The following is a 22,386-nucleotide window of genomic DNA, read 5'->3' as shown; positions in this document are numbered from 1 at the left end:
TTTTACTTCTCATGTCCACAGTGAAGCCACACAAGAAGAACAGGTTGGGAACAACTGAATATGCAGCGTTTCCCAGTTTCAATAACGAGTATCGGTACTGCTGTGTGAAAAATGTATGCACTCCAGTAAAATGAACAGCGACTAAAGCAACTAAGAAATATTGTTTTTATTTAAGGAAGAAAATAAGAGTTAACACCTATACAATCTCAGTTTGTACAGATGACGATGATGAGAGTCTCGCAGGTCTTCGTCTGTCCACCGGACAGCCCAACACACACTGTCCCTATCTGAGGCCCAGCTTCTTCTTCTCTTTCTGTTTCTTGCGCACCACTTCCATGTTGCGGTCCTTCCACATGCTCTTCCTCAGTTTGATGGGACGACTGCCAACATACTTCCCTGGACAAACGCAAAGAGTGAGACGGTTACGCAACAGCAACTGTGTGAAAAGTCAAATTTACACCCCGGCAAAGAAATCTAAATGGAAGGAAAAATTCAGTTTATGCTGCCCACTCAATTTCTACATCAAGGAGCAACACAGTGTAAAATGTAGAGGCTGACCGTTCATCTCTCTCATGGCTCTGACGTAGTCGTTTGGATCTTTGAAGCTGACGAAGCCGTAGCCTTTGGTCTTGCCCGTGCGTTTGTCTCTCACCACCTGATGATGACAATTCTTGTGATTATTTCATGTGTCCAAACAATTGTTGAGAAAAAAACGCATCACATCTATTTCCTGAGGAAGATGAGGTTATGATACATGGATGAAAATGGATGTGGGCCACACAAATACTGCTGTCACATTTTGTGACAGGGTAAATAAGTAAACAAGATAATAATAAACAAGTATAAATAATACAGAACACATAAATATTAACGTTGTACTCCAACTCACCAGACAGGTGAGTAAAATTGTACTTATTGTTGTACTAATGACCTCTTTAACACCATTAGTCTCTTAAAGTGATTGCAGAAGGTAAACAAAGCCAATAAACAAAAAGATCAACCAACCTTGGCTTTGAGGAAAGACGGGTATCTGCTGAAGGCTCTGGCCAGTATGTCGTCATTCACCTCATTACCAAGATCACCGCAGAATATACGGAAATCATCTGCAACAGAATTGACACAAACGAGATGTTAAAACAGGATTAAGGATTATTTTGACACTGACTGACATGTACTTGTCCCGACAACTGGATTTGTTTAATGTCTTTTGTTATTTGTGCTCCAAAGACCTTGGAATTTAAATCTCAATGGGACCATCCGAGCTAAAAAAAAAAAAAAATCTCTCGCATGAAAGCTGTTTTAACCCAAGACGGAGTCCTTCGGGTGCAGCAGCTGTTTGTACCTGAATCCCACTCCAGCAGGCTGGCGTCCTCCCAGCTGGTCCCTGCTGCAGTACGGATACACTTCTTCACCTTATCCGACCTCGCTCTCTTTTTGTCCTCTGTAATGCTTTCCACGGGCTGGAACACGAACACACACACACACGAACACACACACGACACACAGGAAGAGAAAAGAACTGATGACTGAGGCCTTCTGACCGTCTCTGTGTAACCAGCATTCAGAAAGCATTAGACTCCTTCACTTTCTTCATTTTGTTGTTATGCTAGAATCCTTTAATTTATTTTTCCCCTCATCAATCTACACTCAACACACCATAATGACAAAGTGGAAACAGAATTGGAGACATTTATTCAAAAGGGAAAACTGAAATATCACATAGACATGAGTTTTCACACCCTTTGCTACGACACTTGAAATGTAGCTCAGGTGCATCCCATTTCTCTTGATCATCTTTGGGATGTTTCTCCACCATGATTTGAGTCCACCTGTAGTAAATTCAACTGATTGGACATGATTTTTTTTTAAAAGGCACACACCTGTCTATATAAGGACTCACAGCTGGCAATATCAGAGCAAAAACCAAGCCATGAGGTTGAAGGAACTGCCTGCTGAGCTCAGAGACAGGAATGAGTTGCGGCACAGAACTGGGGAAGGCTACACAAAGAATTGTCTGTTGCATTGAAGGTCCCCAAGAGCACAGTGGACTCCATAATTCTTAAATGGAAGAAGACCCAATGGTCACTCTGGCAGAGTTCCAGAGATCCTGTGTGAAGATGAAAGAAACTTCCAGAAGGATTACCATCACTGCAACAATCTGAGACGGAAGCCTCTCAGTGAAAGATGCATGAAAGCCCACTTGGAGTTTGCAGAAAAAGAACCTTAAGGACACTGACTGTGAGAGTCTAAGGTAGGTGAAGCATGGTGGTGGCAGCATCATGCTTTGAGGGGCTTTTTCAGGGACTGGGCGACTGGTTAGGGTTGAGGAAAAGCTGAACGGAGCAATATGCTTAATAGAAAACCTGGTCCAGAGTGCTCAGGGCCTCAGACTGGGCCGAAGGTTCACTTTCCAAGAGGACAATGACCCGAAGAAGGCCCAGCCTTGAGCCCGATCCAACATCTCTGGAGAGACCTGAAAATGGCTGTCCACTGGCGGTCTTCATCCAACCTGACGGACCTTGAGAGGATCAGCAGAAAAAGGCCAAAAATCCCCAAATGCAGGTGTGTAAACTAAAGCTTGTTGCATCAGACTCAATGCTGTAATCACTGCCAAAGGTGCTTCAACTCACAACTGAGTAAAGGCTCTGAATATTTATGCCAATGTAATATTTAATTTAATAGATTTGTACATATTCCTACTATTCTGTATCCACTTTGTCATTATGGTGTTTTGAGTGTAGATGGATGAAGGGAAACATGTCTGAATACTTTCTGAATGCTTTGAAATTTGACAGTTTACCCACAAAGGCTACTTCTGGGTTGTTTGGTTTGGGTATCAGATTTCCTGATCAATTTGGCATCTTAGAAACATTTCAATCTCGTCTATTTGTCCATCTATACAACAAACCTACACCTAACAGGGACGTCACTACACAATCATTTCCACATTAAAATTATTGCTATTAAAAGTTCTAACCAATAACCAAAGGTTCCTTCGAATTCCACGATTGTGTCCACAGAATTTGGGCCACATTGTGCACACTCCTCACTGAATCCTTAACTAACGCCACAGTATGAAAGGACACGCATGGGAGCGACACAGTTAACAGTCGAGACAAATGTTTTCAAATGTACCTCGATGTGGGGGGGCTCAGGCTCTGGCATGCTGGGTCCGATGACGGCGCTGTTGTCTTCGCTCTCCTTCTTGTCCAGTAGACCGGCTGCCATCACTGCTGCCTGCTGCTCTGCAACCCGCGCAGCCAGCTCCTCCTGAAAGAGCCACATCACTGTCTCATGAACGGCCAACCTGATGCTACAACAGCAGCACCCTGTTTCAGATGCATACCACCCCCCCCCAACCCACCCATTCCTGACACCATTTTATAACAATGATATGCAGGATTTTACAACTGAACAGTGGAAATACCAAGAGCTTGGATGAGTGTTGATGAAGTTTATAAGTAAAATGAATGTTTGTGGTCTTGTGGAGAGCATATTTACTGCATGTTTTGTACGTTAATTATAACAGCTGTCCAAATCCCTGTTCGTTTTATTTATCATTATCATATAATTAACTTCAACGTGTGTCACATGGCACTGTGCTAGAAGAGGGGCAAAAATGAGCGTGTCCACCTGGGTGTCATGTTTCCTACTACAGTTATTTGTCCGCATATCAACGCTGATTGTAATCTTTCCCACAGAAGACGAAAATCAATATTTGATGGTCTAAATAACTTGCTTCTGCTCATCTGTGTCGGAGTGTTCAATGACCTTTGCGCTGTAAAGAAAAGCCTCTTTTCACAGGCCAGTCCAAATTGATTGGGGGGTCAGAGTTGGCCCACGTGCCAACAGTTGAATATGCCTGTAAGATATCAATCAACATGTAAATACCATTCTGGCTTGTCTCTGAGCCCGAACATCAATTCTTTTATGTCCTGAAGGAGGAGCTGAGTACACGGTTGGTGCTGCCTGGATGATTGACGGTGTCGGTTTGACAGGAGGCGGGGGTCCCTGTCTTACGGGTGGGGCTGAAACCATGGAGCCCATATCGCGGACCTGAGTGAGACGCACCAACAGACACAGAAACGCAAGAACTTGAGACACAAGGACTTAAGAACGGTTAAAGATAAGGTTATGATGCGGACACAAGTGATAAATTAAGTTAACCTCAGTATTATTTGTAGGAACCATTGACAATATCACAGTAAGACATAAAGCAGTATTGCCGAAAAATCTCACACGAGTATGGTCATGCAAAACCCCGGGTTGGATGTCGTACCAACACGGTTTTGCTTCTTTGAGCTCTGACCTGAGGGGCAGCAGCCATGTGCTGGATGGGCTGGGAAGGACCCCGAGGTGTCTGGCCCTGCATGGAAGGAGGGAGCATCATGGGAGGAGGTGGAGGAGGCCGGGGCAGAGGAGGCGCCATTGGAGGACCACGCATCATCTGGAGCCTCGGACCAACTAAAACAGCACAGTGGTAAGATATCAACATGAAAGCCATTTTGTGAATGAAGGCGGAGAATCAAGAAAGGAAGCAAAGGTCAATTTATAGTCGGAATTCAGTCACATCCCAGACCTAAAGCGAGGAAAGAGTTTCCATTCATATATCATTTCCACGCGGGACAGATTGATTGATTTGAAAATCACATCTAACATTTCTACTGAAATACTGTTTTAGTGGTAACCTTACCAGGTCTCTGCAGGATATGGGGGACAAAGGCTGGTCTCAGCATGGGAGGACGTACTGGAGGGACTGGGACAGACACAAGTCGCACAGTTGGTGTAAATGAAATGTCTAAAAAGAGACAGCATGTTGGTTTTTAAGCACTTTGAGAGCGTTCTAAACTTTGGTTAGTCTTCACGTATGTATTAATCTGCCACACATCTTAGACAATTACACCTTTCTAGCGCTACTATATGAAAGATACGAATATAATTGTCAGAATTAGACTCTTTGTCTCTGTTAAAAATGTCATTATTGAAGGCAGGTAGAAAGACATCAATATAACGGGTAACTCCAAACTTTTGACCAGTAATATTGTTGTACGAGAAGTTTGTTTCCATTCCAGCTTTGGTAATAATATTGAGTGTATTGTGCCATGAACCTGGAATTGTGTTACTAGTGCTTTGGCAATATCATCACACCCTTAATTAAATTATTTTGAATGATGGTGAATAGAGTTCTTACTACATTAGTATATTACAGAAAAACACAAGTTAGTGTATTTATATAGAATATCTGAGAGCAAATGGTCACCTGGTCCTGCAAAGACGGGTGGTGGAGGACCAACAAAACTAGCAGCTCTGGCTTCTAGGGTCTGTTGGACCTAAGAGTGAGATAGAAGACAGGGTGAATGGAGTTTAAAAAGACGAATGCATAATTTTCCAGATACTAATAGAACAGTACAAACCTGTCTGTAGGTGTTGGTGCCTATAATGGATCGCACTAATGGAAGCGTTGGGACAGAAAGCGCTATGGGTACTGCCTCCATAATAGGTGGGCTTCCTGTCACTGGCACTGGACCACCGAGAACCTCCTGCTCAAATCTACAGCAAGAGAAGCATAGAGACGGACAGACATCAATTCTGGAGGTGACTAGATTAATTAAAAACACTTTTCTCAATGTCTCATTTTCTCACTTACTTCCGACTGCATCAAGACGGATAGTTTTAGTCTTAGGTGCCGATACTTTCTGAGAAACTAGTTTGTTTCTGAAAACTGTGCCAACAACTCAACCACAACCCTCCATGTGGCTCGTGTATATCCATTCGGTGCCATATTAACATGGGCTCTACACCATATAAACTGCACCTAAAACAGCTTTAATCTGACCCACTGTGAGCTTTTTTTTCAAACTATTTTGTAATGTGGTAATTCAGTCCAAGCTTGGATTTCTCCAAGTAAATTGTGAATAAATCTGCTCAACCAGTGTGTATTAGTTGTGTAGGTTGTGGACACTAACGTGACCATGACAACAGCCATGGGACAAAATGATGATGATGGATGTGGTGTGGGTGGCAGAGCAAGTAACTTTATTAAACACAATATACACGAGCAGTTTTATGGAAACGGTGATTAAAGGGTCTTGGAGTTGTGCCCACCTAAAACATTGATTGGTAGTACGTAGTTTGGGTGAACTGATACAGTAAAGCAGTTATACTCACAGAGCCATCTCAGCCTCCATTTCTTTCAGACGCTCCTCTCCCGACTTCAGCGCCATGCTATGAGATAAAAACATTGATCCAATACCACTCGAAGTCCCAGGCTCGCTAACGCATATAACAATGTAACTACTGAATACTTGGAAACGAGGTAAAATATGTCCACAGCAAAAGGCCCCATTGTTGACATTTAGCGTAAAACCCCAGTACGCTACATTACGTTTTTAGAAAAGTAACAGTATTATTAGTTTGTACAGGGGATTATGTGATGTCTTTATCTATCATTATTCCAATTACCAAAGACAGGACAGTTATCAATTACTGTACTTACCTTAAACTATAACGTTGGCGCTTACACGCTGGGCTTGATAAACTAAGCTAAGTAGCGTTGTTAGCTAGCACAACTGAAGCTAGCTAAACTAGCGATGAAGCTCGCTCTACTGTATCAACCACTAACGTTAACCGCTGTGAAATAAGCTTCCTGAATTCAACGCTAGTTAACTTGGTTATCTAGTAGGAATAAACATGATTAAACAAGAAATAATCATGCACTAGCTGGGAGGGGGGGTGTACTCCATTGAAGCCCAGCTTTCTTCTTCGCGTACTTCTTCTTCTTCGCGTGCTTTGGTTGAATGGCGGCGGGCAACCAGCGTATTACGGCTTCATTATTGCCACCTTGTGCTTTGGAGTGTTGCACTTGTTCTAAATGTTATTCTTCTATGCATGAGATGTATTGCAAGCATTAATTCGGCGCAATATCGCCACCAACTGGTACGGAGTGTGGATTAGAATGGTTACAGTCCGTCCATCCATCCATCGTCTAAGGCAGGGTACACCCTGGACAGGTCACCAGTCCATCGCTGGGCCGGCATGTAGAGACAGACAACTATTCACGCTCACATTTACACCTACGGGCAATTTAGAGTAGTATTTACAGAATTCAAGAAATGAATAATCTTAACAATCATATACTGAAAACATTTTCTTGTCAAATTAGCATGTTCTTTTATAAACTATTGATTAAATCAAACTGAACAACTGTTTGTGAGGTTTCAAATCTGATCGACAAATTATTACTTACTGTTTCTTCTTCCCACAGTAATAACAGCTGTCATGTTTACCTTTTACCTACATTAAGTTTAACGGTCAATTATTTCCCAACCCATCTGTAATTTAATTACATCCATACAGGCAACATGCATAGCATCATTAAAAAAAAGAAAAAAGAAAAAGATGCAGATACATCTGAGGTGTAATCATTCATCCTACCAACCATCCAATCTTGTTTGTCAGCAATAAACTTAACACAAAGAAGGCAAGGAGTACTAGCCAAGCAGAGTGGGTGGGTCTTTATAGAATGTCGGACACTGTAAATAATAAGCCCCATTCAGAGCTGTCATTTTGACATGTAATTGTTGGGTAAGTAAAATTAATTATTGTCCCATTATAGTTAATAGTGTTTTCATTATCAGCAAGCACAATCTCCAGGCCCAGCTCAGGGTAATAATTAATGTTACACATTTCATGTTCTATCGGGTTGAGGTCAGGACAGTCAAGTTCATCCACACCAAACTCTCTCATCCATGTCTTTATGGACCTTGCTTTGTGCACTGGTACACAGTCATGTTGGAACAGGAAGGGGCCATCCCCAAACTGTTCCAAAAAGTTGGGAGCATGGAATTGTCCAACATCTCTTGGTATGCTGAAGCAGTCAGAGTTCCTTCACTGGAACTAAGGGGCCAAGCCCAGCTCCTGAAAAACAACCCCACCCCATAATCCCCCCTCCACCAAACTTTACACGTGGCACAATGCAGTCAGACAAGTACCGTTCTCCTGGCAACCGCCAAACCCGGACTCGTCCATCAGATTGACAGATGGAGAAGCGTGCGTGAATCGTCACTCCAAAGAACGTGTCTCCACTGCTCTAGAGTCCAGTGGTGGCGTGCTCTACACCACTGCATCCAACGCTTTGCATTGCACTTGCTGATGTATGGCTTGGATGCAGCTGCTCGGCCGGAAACCCATTCCATGAAGCTCTCTACACTGTTGAGCTAATCTGATGGCCACATGAAGTTTGGAGGTCTGTAGTGATTGACTCTGCAGAAAGTTGGCGACCTCTGCGTCTCAGCATCAGCTGACCCCGCTCCGTCATTTTAGTGGCCTTCTTGGCTGAGTTGCTGTCATTCCCAATCGCTTCCACTTTGTTATAATCCCACCGACAGTTGACTGTGGAATATTTAGGAGTGAGGAAATTTCACAACTGGACTTGATGCACAGGTGGCATCCTATCACAGTTCAACGCTAGAATTCACTGAGCTCCTGAGAGCGACCCATTCTTTCACAAATGTTTGTAGAAACAGTCTGCATGCCTAGGTGCTTGCTTTTATACACTTGTGGCCATGGAAGTGATTGGAACACCCGATGTCAATTATTTGTATGTGTGAGTGAATACTTTTGGCAAGTGTGTGTGTGTGCGCGCAGGGTTGCCAACTTTCATGCTCCTGGCGTGACACTCATGCTTTCACCATCAATCTCACGCTGTCACTCACACAAACAAAATGGGAGTGTCACGCCGGGAGCATGAGAGAGGAGTGTGAGAGTTGGCAACCCTGGTGTGTGTGTGTGTGTGTGTGTGTGTGTGTGTGTGTGTGTGTGTGTGTGTGTGTGTGTGTGTGTGTGTGTGTGTGTGTGTGTGTGTGTGTGTGTGTGTGTGAAAAGGCTTACTATTTTCAAAAACGACCAGAAGCAGAAAAAGTCATAGCAGAAATGTCCTTAAAGAGTTCATCATTTTGATATTTGAACGATTTCTGGAGCTGAAAGTATGCTGAATCACCATTCACACCAATAACGGTTCGGATCTCAACAGTGTGAAAAGCTGCTGAATCATCATTCACACAGATTAATATATACATATTCATCATTCACACTGATGAATATGCTATGGAATGAAGTCGTTTTAGTCCACGTGACCCTTTCAACGTGGGAGGGGGTGGGGGGTGACGTCACAAATGTGGTTGAGACTAGTGGCTCGACGGTCAGCTCCGCCCGCCCGCCTGTTGCTTTTCTCCGCCGTGCAGGAACAAGCACCATGCTCCGTACCGTGCTTTCTCGGACCGTCGCCAGACTGCGTCCGTCGCAGGTCTGTCGCTACTCTGCGGCCGCCATCCCTGCACCCAACCCCCAACCCGAGATCCTCCACAACAAGGTACAGTACAGTCGGCCGGAGTGATTGCTCGCTCTTGCACACGGCTTTGGACGTGAGCTCTACTGCGCCATCAATTTGCGTGTTGATGCAAAAGAGCACATGAACTGTACAGTAAAACTGCAACTGCACTTGATGAGGCTGTGATTGTCAGTTGTCAATTTGTTGAAGTAACGTTTCGCAGGTCCAACCACACTAACTTTTTTTGGTTGTTTTTTTAACTACGTGCGTTCGCTAAATAGCAGCGAATCAACATGACAAATGAGTGTCTTTGCAGCGTTAGTTAATCCATGCAAACTATCATTACGCAATCGGGAAGAGATTCGTTTGACATGGAGAGGGAAGATAATGTTACACCGGATCATACGGGGTCAATCATTAACAGTGCGTCGTCGTTCGAGTTCATGATGTTGACAGTTGGACTTTGTTCATCTGCGCCAGAAAATCACTCCGTCGTATTCCTGTCAGGGAAAACAAATCCTGATCGCAATCTCTTTATGAGCATACACACTTCATTTCATGCTGGTTTTGCACGGTCACTTTTGAGTCAACCAAATGAATAATAAAAAAATAAAAAATCTGAGTTTTAATAGGTTTCACATAAACAGGAAGGCCTACACAACATTTCATATAGTGGTTGGAACATGTTCATTTTAGCATTTTCAACACAATCTCCTAAAAGTAACATTACAATAACGTTAAATGCATACATTGGCCATTTTTAGACATTTACATTAAATTTCATCAAGCTTTGTGCATAATTTTTAAATACTATTTTAAAGGAGCCGTGTGTAAGTTTGAGTAGCGTCAAGCAGTGAGATTGCAAATTGCAACTGAATATCCCTCTGCTAAACCTTGTTGAAAGAAAAGGGGACAGGCTTTTTCAAGAATTTCTTTCTCACCTCTGCGAGCACGATGAGTCAATGCATACACGTTTAATGCAGTTTCAAAAGTGTGTCAGAGAACTACGGTGGCCTTCAGGTATAAAAATGCAAAAGGCCTGCTCTACAGTCGCAGTCGGATTCAATACTAACTTTCAAAAGTATCGATACATTTACCTTCAACAGTGCTGGAGGTCTGTCTCTCACTGACAGCTGAACACATGAACACTAGTCAGCATTAACAGCTGTAACCTGACTGAACACATGAATGCTAGTTAGCATTAACAGCTGTAACCTGACTGAACACATGAACACTAGTTAGTATTAACAGCTGTAAGCTGACTGAACACATGAACACTAGTTAGCATTAACAGCTGTAACCTGACTGAACACATGAACACTAGTTAGCATTAACAGCTGTAACCTGACTGAACACATGAACACTAGTCAGCAAGCATTAACAGCTGTAACCTGACTGAACACATGAACACTAGTCAGCAAGCATTAACAGCTGTAACCTGACTGAACACATGAACACTAGTCAGCAAGCATTAACAGCTGTAACCTGACTGAACACATGAACACTAGTTAGTATTAACAGCTGTAACCTGACTGAACACATGAACACTAGTTAGCATTAACAGCTGTAAGCTGACTGAACACAAGAACGCTAATTCGCATTAACAGCTGTAAGCTGACTGAACACATGAATGCTAGTTAGCATTAACAGCTGTAAGAGGACTGAACGCTAGTTAGCGTTAACAGCTGATAGCTGGCTGAACACATGAACACTAGTTAGTATTAACAGCTGTAAGTTGACTGAACACATGAATGCTAGTTAGCATTAAGAGCTGTAAGAGGACTGAACGCTAGTTAGCGTTAACAGCTGTTAGCTGGCTGAACACATGAATGCTAATTAGCATTAAGAGCGTTAAGGTGACTGAACACATGAAGGCTAGTTAGCATTAACAGCTGTTTGCTGTCTGAACACATGAATGCTATTATGATTATCTTAACAGATGTTCATTTAACAGGATAACACAATGAAGTACGTCTGAAAAGTCAACCAATAACAAGACAGAGCCAGTACCAGCCTGCTCTACCTGCTCTATTTGATCAACAATATTGTGTTGCCAAGTCACCAGAAACGTAAAATAAACGGATCAGATCCTTGTTTACACTGGAGAAACCTGACTTCCAAAAACGTATTCACCAACTGAATCCAAGGTTTAATCTACATGGACTAATTTTATCTTCACAGAAATCCAAAATCATAGTATACTAATCATTATATACAATTTAACGCGGCACCTAAAGGTGTCGCAGTAAAGGCATGTTGTAGAAATTATACTTTTTAAATGTTGCAATTTATATAGCAACTAGCAAGGTCAACTACTAGAGTGCTGACTGTTAGACTACATGAATTCAACAGTAATGTCAATTTATACACAAATAGTCTACTAACCCCCCCCCCCCCCCCATACACACACACAAACACACATAAGTAAGGCCGTAAGGCATGTGTTTCCTGGCTCAGGATGTCATAATTATGGGCTATGTCGTAACCAAGTCTTGAAAAGCTGGTTGGGCTGCTCTTTTTTCCCCAAATGCAGAGCATTTAACTTGCAGCTTGGTACCATTCACCAGCCTCAACAAAGGCTGTATCTTATCTGTAAAGCTGATAATCCGGTTTCCCTCAAAGTGTCAGGGTATTTATCCAGAACAATGGCTTAAACTAAAACTGCTGCAGAGATTTTATCAGGATCAATCCACTTCTTAGTAATATGAATGAGTTCATGCATCTGTGTCCAGGGTGCTGGTTACTCCTAAACCCCAATAATGGAACTGTTGGGCCATTCTGAACTTGGTATGTCCTATATTTCTCGCCTCAGGACATCATAATTATTGGCTACCATTGTATTTAAGTCTTGAATAGCTTTTTGTGAGTCCCCAGCCAGAAACAGGGCTTGGATCCCGGCCCACTGGTCTTTAGGCCATTGTTCTCTGGTTGCCGTAGTCTCCTATGCATAAAGGTAGGCCTCTGGATCATCGTCGGGTCCCACTTAAGGGTTAATATAACTGGGGCTGGTGGATGATGACCCTGCTTCTTAACTTGAGTTCCTCATTTACCTTAGCTTTACTTTCTTTCTCTAAAAGAGCCCCTAGTAGTTTCAGTTTGGAGCTGGGTGCTCTGTGCCAACAGCTTCAACATTTCCTCCATTTCGGTCTCACTGGTTCTCAACTGTGAAAAGCGTTTTCCCATCATGGGTTATGTAGTCTTTTTACCGGATGCCATGATGGTTAGTGTTGCATCCATCAGGAGGGAATGTAGCTCCTCTCTATGACACCACCTCTCCTGACATCACAATATATATCCACAGGGGATGTTTGCATGTCACAATAATATGTGAAACGCACTAAAGAGATTGAAGTCACTGTGTGATTTAGATTTTTTTCTCATTCATTTACCTAAAACACAAAGTTTTACAATAACTGTAACTAAAGTTCTTCTTCAGCAGCTAAAGGAATGTTTGTTCTGGTGTGATTGCAGCACTGATGATACATTTAAATGTTTCAGCTGTTTATCAACAACCAGTGGCATGATGCAGTGAGTGGGAAAACCTTCCCGACCATCAACCCAGCAACGGGGGAAGTCATCTGTCAAATCGCAGAGGCTGATGCGGTAAAAACACTCTCTGATACAAACACAGCTTGAATTTCATTTATTTCATGTTGAAGTGAAGGTGGAGAGCATTTGTACATAACATTTACTGGAATGGGAAAGTAACATTTAACTGAAATTCAACTGGGTAGGTCCAACTGAAATTAAATGCATGTGTATCTACTACAGCATGCAGGTCTGCTGTGTAAACCACATGTCATGTACTCTACAACATTTAAAAACTGAGTATAAAATCAAATGCAAGTAAAAGCAAAATATGAAAAAATATATAATAGGGTTAATAAAATACTGCAACATACAAACATGTAATGGCAAAAGTACAGGGATCAAAAAACAAATGTTTTTTTTATATAGATTGATTGATAGCATGAAACAAATGTGTTTAGTGATATTATGGATATTGATATATAAATCAACAGAGTGGATGTTGATTATACTTTCGAGTCATTTTACTTTTTGCTCTCCAGCATTTTATTGATTTGATAAATTAAGGTTTCCAACTCACCAAGGTAATCATGTCGTCATATTTCCAGGCAGATGTAGACAAGGCGGTGAAAGCAGCACGTAATGCCTTCAGTCTGGGGTCACCGTGGCGACGGATGGACGCCTCTCATCGTGGCCTGCTACTCAACCGATTGGCCGATGCCATTGAGAGGGATGCTGCCTACCTTGCTGTGAGTCATTAATAAACTGGTTTCATCACATTTTTATTATGGTTATGATGATGATCATTATGTCTTGGTCAGGTTTTTTATGCACATGAAAATGAGCCAGTAATGGTATTTACTCTTGTGCTTTGATTAAATAACAATACTTACAAAATAGTAATAATTATATTCAGATGAAACTTGCTATCATCTACAGACTTCCACCTCCAGTCTATAAACATAACCCTCTCAAATGTAATACACATTAGGCGAGGGAGTAAATATCGACACAGTATTGCGATACTCTGTCGATAGTCAAAAAATTACCAGTTTTTAATTAATAGTTTACATGCAAAGAATCCTAGATAGTGGTTTAGATGGCATTAAAATGCAGTGTTCCGATGTTGGATGTTACAGGGACTATGATAAATGCAGATCCCACTGTTCTGATTTTATAGGAGTGTGTTCTTACTATGACAGTTGACCTGAAATTTGATTTATTTACATTATTGCAATATATTGAATAGCAAACCTTGTATCATGATATCTATCATATCACCACATTCTTAATACAATACACAGCCCTAATTCACATACTGGTTGATATAATATGCATACTGTATTTTGGCATTATTGTTTGTTGCAGATTTAATAATGAAATATAAAAATATAATATTCGTCAAATTAGTAACTCAATTATGAATCATAAACCCATGAATTAGGATTACCCCTAATGTTGTCTCTTCTGCTGCTTATTATTATTACAATTATGACAATAATATTAATAATAAGAATTACATTATTATTTATTGTAATTATAATTATTATAATTATTAACATAATTTTGTTAATGTTAGATGGTAACTTAAATGCATCATATCACCAGTGTTGGTCATCTTACTTTAAAAAAGTAATTAGTTATAGTTACAAATGACTTCTTCTAAAAAGTAATTGAGTTAGTAACTCAGTTAGCACATTGTAAAAGTGACTTAGCAGAGTAACTGAAGTTATTTTTTATGTTCTATAACGCTATTACGTCTATAACATCTTTAACGTCAAAGATGTTTATATTAACTGATTGAAGTATAAAAACACTATATACAGTATTTTAGAACATCTGGTATTTATTTGAACTCAATAGATTGCAGCCTGCCGTATGATTTGCATAGAAATAAAAAAATATAAATCAATATTGAAAATAAAATTCACGTGCAAATTTAAGTGTAAACAAATGTAAACTTGGGTAAAAAGAAACAAAGGAAAATCTGGCCATTAAGTATTGCAAATCTCTGTAACTGTATATTAGACCTACTGCACAATAAACAACACTATCCTACCATTCCATAAAGTATTAAATATTGAAAATAAATATTCACACACTTTGCATTCAAGCATACTTAGCATGAGTTGATGTGAGGTGCTTCCTAAGATTTGAGTTGCTTGAGGCAGACGTGGATAAAGTCTTTCTTCCTGGGCATAGCGTGCATGTTACATAAACATTCTTGCCTTTAAGTTCAATGAGGGAGAAGTAGTTCCGGTACTTCAAGTTCAAGAGCGTTACCTTTGCATTTCCCTGGCTTGTTGCCATTGTCGCTGTCTTATTGTGTCTGGTAGTCAGCGTTCAGTGAGACAGCGAGAGCAGGGCATGAACCGCCCACCCAGCCAATCATCATCGCATTTGCAACGGTGTCATCATCCTCACCCCTGCTCTCTCCAGGCAGCTGATGTGTGGCACTGGTCAAAGCCGACACCTTGCGCTTCATTCAACCAAATTGTAGTAACGCGCAACTTTACATTGTCAGTAACGGCGTTGCAACGATGGGAAAAGTAATTCATTAGATTACTCGTTACTGGAAAAATTAGTAATGCCGTTATACTACACTGCATATCACATAATATTCCACAGCTTAAAATGATATTGTGTTGTTTGCACAGGAACTGGAGACCATTGACAATGGGAAGCCCTACGCTATTGCCTACACTGCGGATCTGCCCACCGTGGTGAAATGTTTAAGGTAACAAACGCACAACATTTCTAAGCTTCACTTTGTGCCTTTAGGGCCACAAGAAAGCAGGGAGTCACAAAATGACACCCTGATATAACACTGCCTCGTTACTGCTCACCGCTGCCTTCAGGTTCCTCAGTCTAGACGGGCAACACGGTTTCATCTAGCTCTTTAGTGTAATGTCACTGGTCATATGAGGTAGCTCTGCTTCACGCGTGTTTGTAAGAACAACACTTTGATGTGAACAAAGATATTGTACTAACGCATGTTGAAACCCTTTATATTTAGGTACTACGCAGGCTGGGCTGACAAGTGGGAGGGAAAAACCATCCCCATCGATGGAGATTATTTCTGCTACACCAGACATGAACCCATCGGAGTCTGCGCTCAGATCATACCGGTGGGTTAAAAGCATTGTAACTATGAAATGAAAACTAAAATATGAAAGGATGGAATTTAAAGGCATATTTATTGTTGCTGCAGCTGATGTTTCACTGCTGACTGACCTCTCTGGCAGAGGAAAGCAGTTCTCGGATACACAGAGAGAGAGAGACTAGCTGAATTATTATTTTTTCTTTTCATGGCTGAATTAACCACTATTGCTGCTTTGTACATGTTGTGAAGTCCCAGATACGCTGGGAAAACAAACATCATCCAGAGGTGCTCATGAATCCCACTGATCTTTATTCATTGTGTCAAAACACATCGGCTGGTTTACTACAGCGATATGCATCCAAAATACATTTATTTTTGTGATGTTATTGCAATAAACGGGTAAAAAGGACATTTTGTAAAATCTCTGAAGTCATGCTTTGTTAGGTGTGTCAACAAGACGATACGCAAAGAACTCTTAAAATGCTCGTTTTCTGAAGGGAGTTTGGATCCATCAGAGGTAGGCTAGGCTTACACTGTAGCTGCTGCAGCAACCCTTAAAATAATGTCATATGAACATAAATACAACGGGGACCTTGTCGTTTGTACCATAAACAGTCTCTGTTTTCTACACATAGTTTCTTTCTGTATAAATGTGAGGTTGTATTGTAGATCTCTGGCCAGTTCAACATGATGTGGGTGTAGTGGTACATTTGTGAAGGCGGATGCCTCGCTTACTTGCTTATCATACAGGAATGGATAAGAATGCATACCGGAATGGGTCATAAGAGGACATGTAAGCTGAAACTAGATAGGCTGGGAAATTATCCAGTTCACAGTAAAGATTGCGAAGAGAAGCGTGTGTTTATGAGTGTTTAACGCATTGTATGCCTTTTTATAATGCCAAGTCCTCCTATAGGGTTTACACTTGACTCATATGGGTCCTCCTGCATGTACTTTCACCTATCTTCTAAGCACAAATCAAAGCCAATGGTAATTCAAAAATTGCAGTTAATTCAAGTCGTACTTTGACAGTCACAAGATTCAAACTAAAAATAGCAGGGCAGCGTTGGTGGAGGCATGTTGTTAAAGGCAGGGGGGAGGGGAAGGTGACATATTACATTACTTGGTTATCAAAGGTCACAGAATATCCTAAATGTGTGTGATATGGTTAAAGTGCACAGCTTTTCAGATACCTGAGCTTTGTGTACTGATCTGCTACCAGTGTTTTATTAATAAGATTTATGCCTCACTGTGTGGAAGTGACCAGGATCATCTTTTCATAGCTTTCCTAACTTTGTAAAACAAACTTCAACAAATAAATCCATCAGCTTATAACCAAAATATATGAAAATAGATAAATAACACAACAAAATACTCCTGATGCAATTCAGAGTCACAGTAGGTACAGTCAATTATTTTTATTGGACCATAATCAAGCAAACAAAGAAAGGCTCATTGTCCACCAGTTGATAACATCTGACAAGAGCGCTCTTGTTTAGCAAAGGTTGGGATCGTCTAATCCAGTAAAATATGTCGTCCAAAACAACATTCTTATATCAATAGGAGTATGCTAGTTTGACCTGATTAGGAACTGTCAACATGTTGATGCAGGAACAGTACAGTAGAATGGGCCAAATAATTCTTTGACACAGAAACAGGAGGAGATGGGTGGCAACATATTCTGAGGTGGAGGTGGTTGTCCTTACACCGATAGGTGGAGTGTGCAGCTGTGTTGTGATCGTCCAGATCAGAGTGGTTGTCGTATCTGTGGGTAGTGAAGAATGGAGTATTAGAGGATGTTCCCATCCACACAGCCTATGCTTTACATAGTTGAATCAAGATTAAACATTTGAAATGAAAGCAGGCAAATAAACAAATAAGGCTTTTAAGGTTTTTAAAGATGTGCTTTGAGAAGTGATTTTAAGAGTTTCACCCGTTCTGCAAGCCTCGGACCTCAGGAAGGGAGTTCCAGAGCTAAGGCGCCTTGACTGCAAACCCCTGTTACCTTTGGTCTTGAGCTGGGACTCAGGACCTGAGTCTGCGTCCTGGTTCATAGGGGAACCACAATTCTACACTGTACCTATGGGCTGAGCCATGAACTGGTTTTAAGACCTTTTCCCCAACTGTGTCTGAAGGAATTTGTATTTGCCGACTAATTGGCCGGCTTAGCGCATCCACTCAGCCAAGGTAAACAAAGATGACTTGCCTATGAACTTGCCATTTCCTCAGAATTCATGCTTTAATTTCAGTGTGTCAAGCAGGTTTCTGTAGAAGTGAAAGAATGGGGGAGCTGTAATATGAACATACCTTTTAACTTTCTCTCTTCCGCTCCCTGCAGTGGAACTTCCCTCTGTTGATGCTGGCCTGGAAACTCGGCCCGGCGCTGGCGACTGGCAACACTGTGGTGATGAAAGTGGCCGAGCAGACGCCGCTCACAGCGCTCTATACAGCCAGCCTGATCAAAGAGGTACTTTGTTGCATGGCCGTAGTTGCACTCGTCTTTTCAATGCGACTTCTTTGATCGGATGCGCCTCATTGGAAACTCCACACTTTCTATTCATATTGATATATCAAGTTTATAAAAATTGGTATTTCATGGTTGGAAATGCCTCAAAATGTTATAAATCTTGCATGGTTGATCCTGTCAAAGTCTAATCTACGTCATGAATAAAAATGACACTGTATATCATGCTTTCAAGCCCCACACTGTGCAAAAATATGTTCTACAAACGAGCAATATGTTGTGTAATCTAGCAAAGCAAAAACAACACAAGACTAAGAAGTAGGCCACAGAGACGGTCTGACCTTTGAACTAGTTAAAGGAATAGTTTGGATGTTTTGTGAGGTTATTTGAGGCTCTTATCTATAGTCAGTGTATTAACTACGGTAGAGGGCAGTGGTGATGACCAGTTTGGATTATTATTATGCCTTTTAAGTACAGAGTCATACAAGTTCTTTCAGATTTACTCAATAATAATGAGCAACATTTCTCGGGCTCTTGTTGACTTGGTTCTGTTTTCCAGGTCGGTTTTCCTGAAGGTGTTGTGAATATCTTGGCGGGCATGGGACCCTCAGCTGGCGCTGCCCTTGCAGGACACATGGATGTTGACAAGGTGGCGTTCACTGGATCCACAGAGGTAAGACAAGTCTCTGTACCAAAGCTGACAGGACGTATACATGTTGCCTAGCAACACTCATGTCAAATCAAGTGAATTTGTGATGAAGGATTAAGACACTTTTATCAGCATCACTTTGGTCACCATGTATTTCTTTTCCCCTCTGTGTCCATCAGGTGGGTCATCTGATCCAGAAGGCTTCAGGCACCAGTAACCTGAAGAAAGTCACTCTGGAGCTGGGAGGAAAGAGTCCGAATATCATCCTGTCTGACGCCGACAGTAGGTTTATATATATATATATATACACACACACACACACACACACACACGCTGGAGAAGAGCTTCGGTTAAAACCGGATGATTGAATGTTACCAGGAAAATTATATATTTGAACAATATCACATACAGCTAATATTATTGTTTGTTTGCCATTGACCCGCTGTTCATAGCAACACTACTGGCATCAAAACAGGAAGGAAGTAGTACATTAATAAAGCCAGACTCTTGCTTGATTTGATTAGCTGTCTGGGCCAATTAAGACCATGACAAGTGGCGCCTCTCCACATCGGGAGCTGATAAATTGAGAATGTTGAACTTTTCTGTGCATCCAAAACCAGCAAGAACAACACAAAGCACAACAGTGCCATAGGAAGAAATGGTTTGACTGGTGACACGTTCTAGTAGTGCGTCTCTGTACAATTGGTTCTCAGAACAGTAGGTTAGCTCAAGGGCAGTTCATTTGATAGTAACTTCCTGGGAATAATAATAATGCAGTGCTCAAATTTTATGAGACCAAGGAATTTTAAAAAGCAAAATAAAAATGGCTTTTAACTCCTCAAATCTCTAGATGTAACCACTGTGGTGGGATATATTGGGTATTTTCTGATATATACTGTCTGATATGACTGCTGTTCGGTGTGGTCAAATGTATGCCCTGTTGCTCCCATAATCCCACCTGTGGTCACGGTGCGTTGGCCTGGAGAACACTTCTATATCCCTGCAGAAAAGTGCAAAATGAAACCACTGGGGGTCAGCAAAAACAAAATTCACACCTGCTATCAATTACTCTTTAAAGAAAAGAGGAGTCATGGGTTGATATAATACTGGAAGAGTATTCCTTTTTCTATTTCTTTTATTTAAGTTTTTCATGGTGAATGTCTTCCCTCATTCAGTGGAACATGCAGTGGAGCAGTCCCACTTCGCTCTGTTCTTCAACCAAGGCCAGTGTTGCTGCGCTGGCTCACGAACCTACGTCCAGGCAGACATCTATGACGAGTTTGTGGAGCGGAGTGCAGAGCGAGCTCGTAGACGAGTGGTGGGAAACCCTTTTGACTTAAAGACCGAGCAGGGCCCTCAGGTAAGTCACTGTTAAACGTTTATATTCATATAACAGCCAGAATTAATAGTTGTTTCCTTTTTACTATAAATATTACAAGGTGTTCAGGAGCGTTTTGAGCACTCTTCCCCTCACAAACATGCTGCTCTGTCTGTGATGACCGGTCCAGGTAGATCAGGAGCAGTTCGACAAGATTCTGGGCTACATCAGCAGTGGGAAGAGAGAGGGAGCCAAGCTGATGTGTGGAGGAGGAGTGGCAGCAGACAGAGGATACTTCATCCAACCTACTGTGTTTGGAGACGTCCAGGACAACATGACCATTGCCAGGGAGGAGGTAGGATAGTATGGAGGATAAAGTGTAAAGCAATACACATTATCTGTATTTAATTTCTATGAAGCATTTATTCCATTCAAAAGATATCCGTACCGTAACGCTTGCCCACACCAATATTGAATCGTCCTTTTTTCACTATTAACAGACCTACTTAGTATTATTAACATACTCCCTTAAAAAATATACTCAATAACAAAGTCAAAGAAAGTATGGTTATTGAATGAAGTGTAGCGATATAGGTTCCAGGTTGAAAAAAAAAGAAGTACAACAGGTCCAGGCCCTGATGTCATGGAAGAAATTGTATATTCTTTCCATCAATAATAGATGATATACTAAATACTCCTTTGAACAACAGTGCATACATAGTTTTGCAACCACAAAACTGCACAGTTGTAGCTTACCTTTGTCTGACTCAAATAGCTGGTTTGTCCTGTGGGTGTGTAGCTGAAGTCGGTGGAGATGATGGGATGTAAGTGGGGAAAATGTTAATTAAATGGTTTGCTTGTGTTTTCTTTCTTTTTTCCTTTGCATCATGTTTTCTCTTGCAGATCTTTGGTCCAGTGATGCAGATCTTGAAGTTTAAAACACTGGAGGAGGTGGTGACGAGAGCCAACGATACTATATATGGTCTGGCAGCCGCTGTGTTTACTAAGGACATCGATAAGGCCAGCTATGTCTCCAACGGGCTCCGTGCCGGCACAGTCTGGTAGGGTTGTTATAACTAAAATCATTACTGTGGAAATATGAGTCTCTCAGCTCTAGATATCCATGGCTGTCATTTTTACAGCATGGGCTTTGTAGCTGAATCTTTAGAGATGAAATGGAAAAAAAGCCCTTTTAACCCTTTTAGACACATTCCTGGTCATGTTGTTCACCTATTTTATCATACATGCAATAATATTTACTTCATATATTTAAATACAAATCATTCATCTTAACTTCCTTTAAAATAGAATGACGTTTTACAATGTAGAGTCAGGCAAAATGTTCAAAATTTCAAATGAATATTATAGATCATTATTAAAGATTAGGCTCATGGATAGAAGGGACCCTGTTACTGATTGTTGTAGTGACATACGTGTGTGTTCCCCTGCAGGGTCAACTGTTATGACGTGTTTGCTGCTCAGGCTCCGTTTGGAGGTTACAAGGCTTCTGGGAATGGCAGAGAGCTTGGAGAGTATGGACTGAACAACTACACAGAAGTCAAAACGGTAATTACTAAAATATGCCGTCATAAATATTTTAAGATTATCAGATGAATCGCTCTGAATCAGCACCTTGCTGGCTATGTACCATGGAGCTCTTCCTCAGTATGCAAAGCTAATGCTAACCAAGCATCAAACCATCTGTTGTCTGTGTTGTCAGGTGATCACCAAGGTGCCACAGAAGAACTCTTAGACACCTGCAGTGAACCCATCAGCAGCTGATGAATGTCTCTTCGTGACTGAGACTCCCAGTAATTCTGCTTCTATGTCCTGTTGAAGCAGGGAGACGTCACTCTGTCCACTCATAACCTCTCTCTACATATCTTCACTTGATTCAATGTCATCATACAAAGGCACAATCTCCAATCTGTGGCCTTTGACATTTATACATTTTCATAATAAATGTATTTTCGGCACTTATGCTTCCTCCTGTCAT

At 41.3% G+C, this 22,386-nt stretch overlaps 2 protein-coding genes across 3 annotated transcripts; one reads left to right on the top strand and one right to left on the bottom strand.

Annotated features, from left to right (window-relative positions):
* Positions 1 to 151: 151 nt before the first annotated feature.
* Positions 152 to 6,752, bottom strand: rbm42 (RNA binding motif protein 42). 2 transcript variants are annotated; one of them, XM_084027071.1, is made up of 12 exons: positions 6,497 to 6,752; positions 6,169 to 6,225; positions 5,415 to 5,550; positions 5,261 to 5,330; positions 4,694 to 4,798; positions 4,310 to 4,464; positions 3,892 to 4,056; positions 3,136 to 3,270; positions 1,343 to 1,460; positions 1,006 to 1,103; positions 559 to 655; positions 152 to 396 (listed from the first exon to the last, which is right to left on the bottom strand). In XM_084027071.1, exons 2-12 carry the CDS (start codon positions 6,222 to 6,224, stop codon positions 284 to 286), a joined length of 1,248 nt encoding a protein of 415 aa, XP_083883197.1. In that variant the 5' UTR covers position 6,225; positions 6,497 to 6,752; the 3' UTR covers positions 152 to 283. The 2 variants fall into 2 exon arrangements, with proteins under 2 accessions (XP_083883197.1, XP_083883198.1); XM_084027072.1 differs by having other exon boundaries at positions 4,694 to 4,756; positions 6,497 to 6,749.
* A 2,458-nt stretch (positions 6,753 to 9,210) lies between these two features.
* On the top strand, positions 9,211 to 22,366 carry LOC311025186 (aldehyde dehydrogenase, mitochondrial-like). The gene is made up of 13 exons (XM_084027964.1): positions 9,211 to 9,370; positions 12,827 to 12,931; positions 13,465 to 13,605; positions 15,514 to 15,593; positions 15,873 to 15,984; positions 18,298 to 18,426; positions 18,983 to 19,096; positions 19,252 to 19,354; positions 20,248 to 20,432; positions 20,581 to 20,745; positions 21,294 to 21,451; positions 21,842 to 21,956; positions 22,111 to 22,366. Exons 1-13 carry the CDS (start codon positions 9,254 to 9,256, stop codon positions 22,141 to 22,143), a joined length of 1,557 nt encoding a protein of 518 aa, XP_083884090.1. The 5' UTR covers positions 9,211 to 9,253; the 3' UTR covers positions 22,144 to 22,366.
* The last annotated feature ends 20 nt before the right edge of the window (positions 22,367 to 22,386 follow it).

Source organism: Eutrigla gurnardus (genome assembly GCF_963514095.1).
Source record: "Eutrigla gurnardus genome assembly, chromosome: 14".
In the NCBI taxonomy this organism is placed as follows: Eukaryota; Metazoa; Chordata; class Actinopteri; order Perciformes; family Triglidae; genus Eutrigla; species Eutrigla gurnardus.
This window is presented reverse-complemented; position numbering and strand designations above follow the sequence as displayed.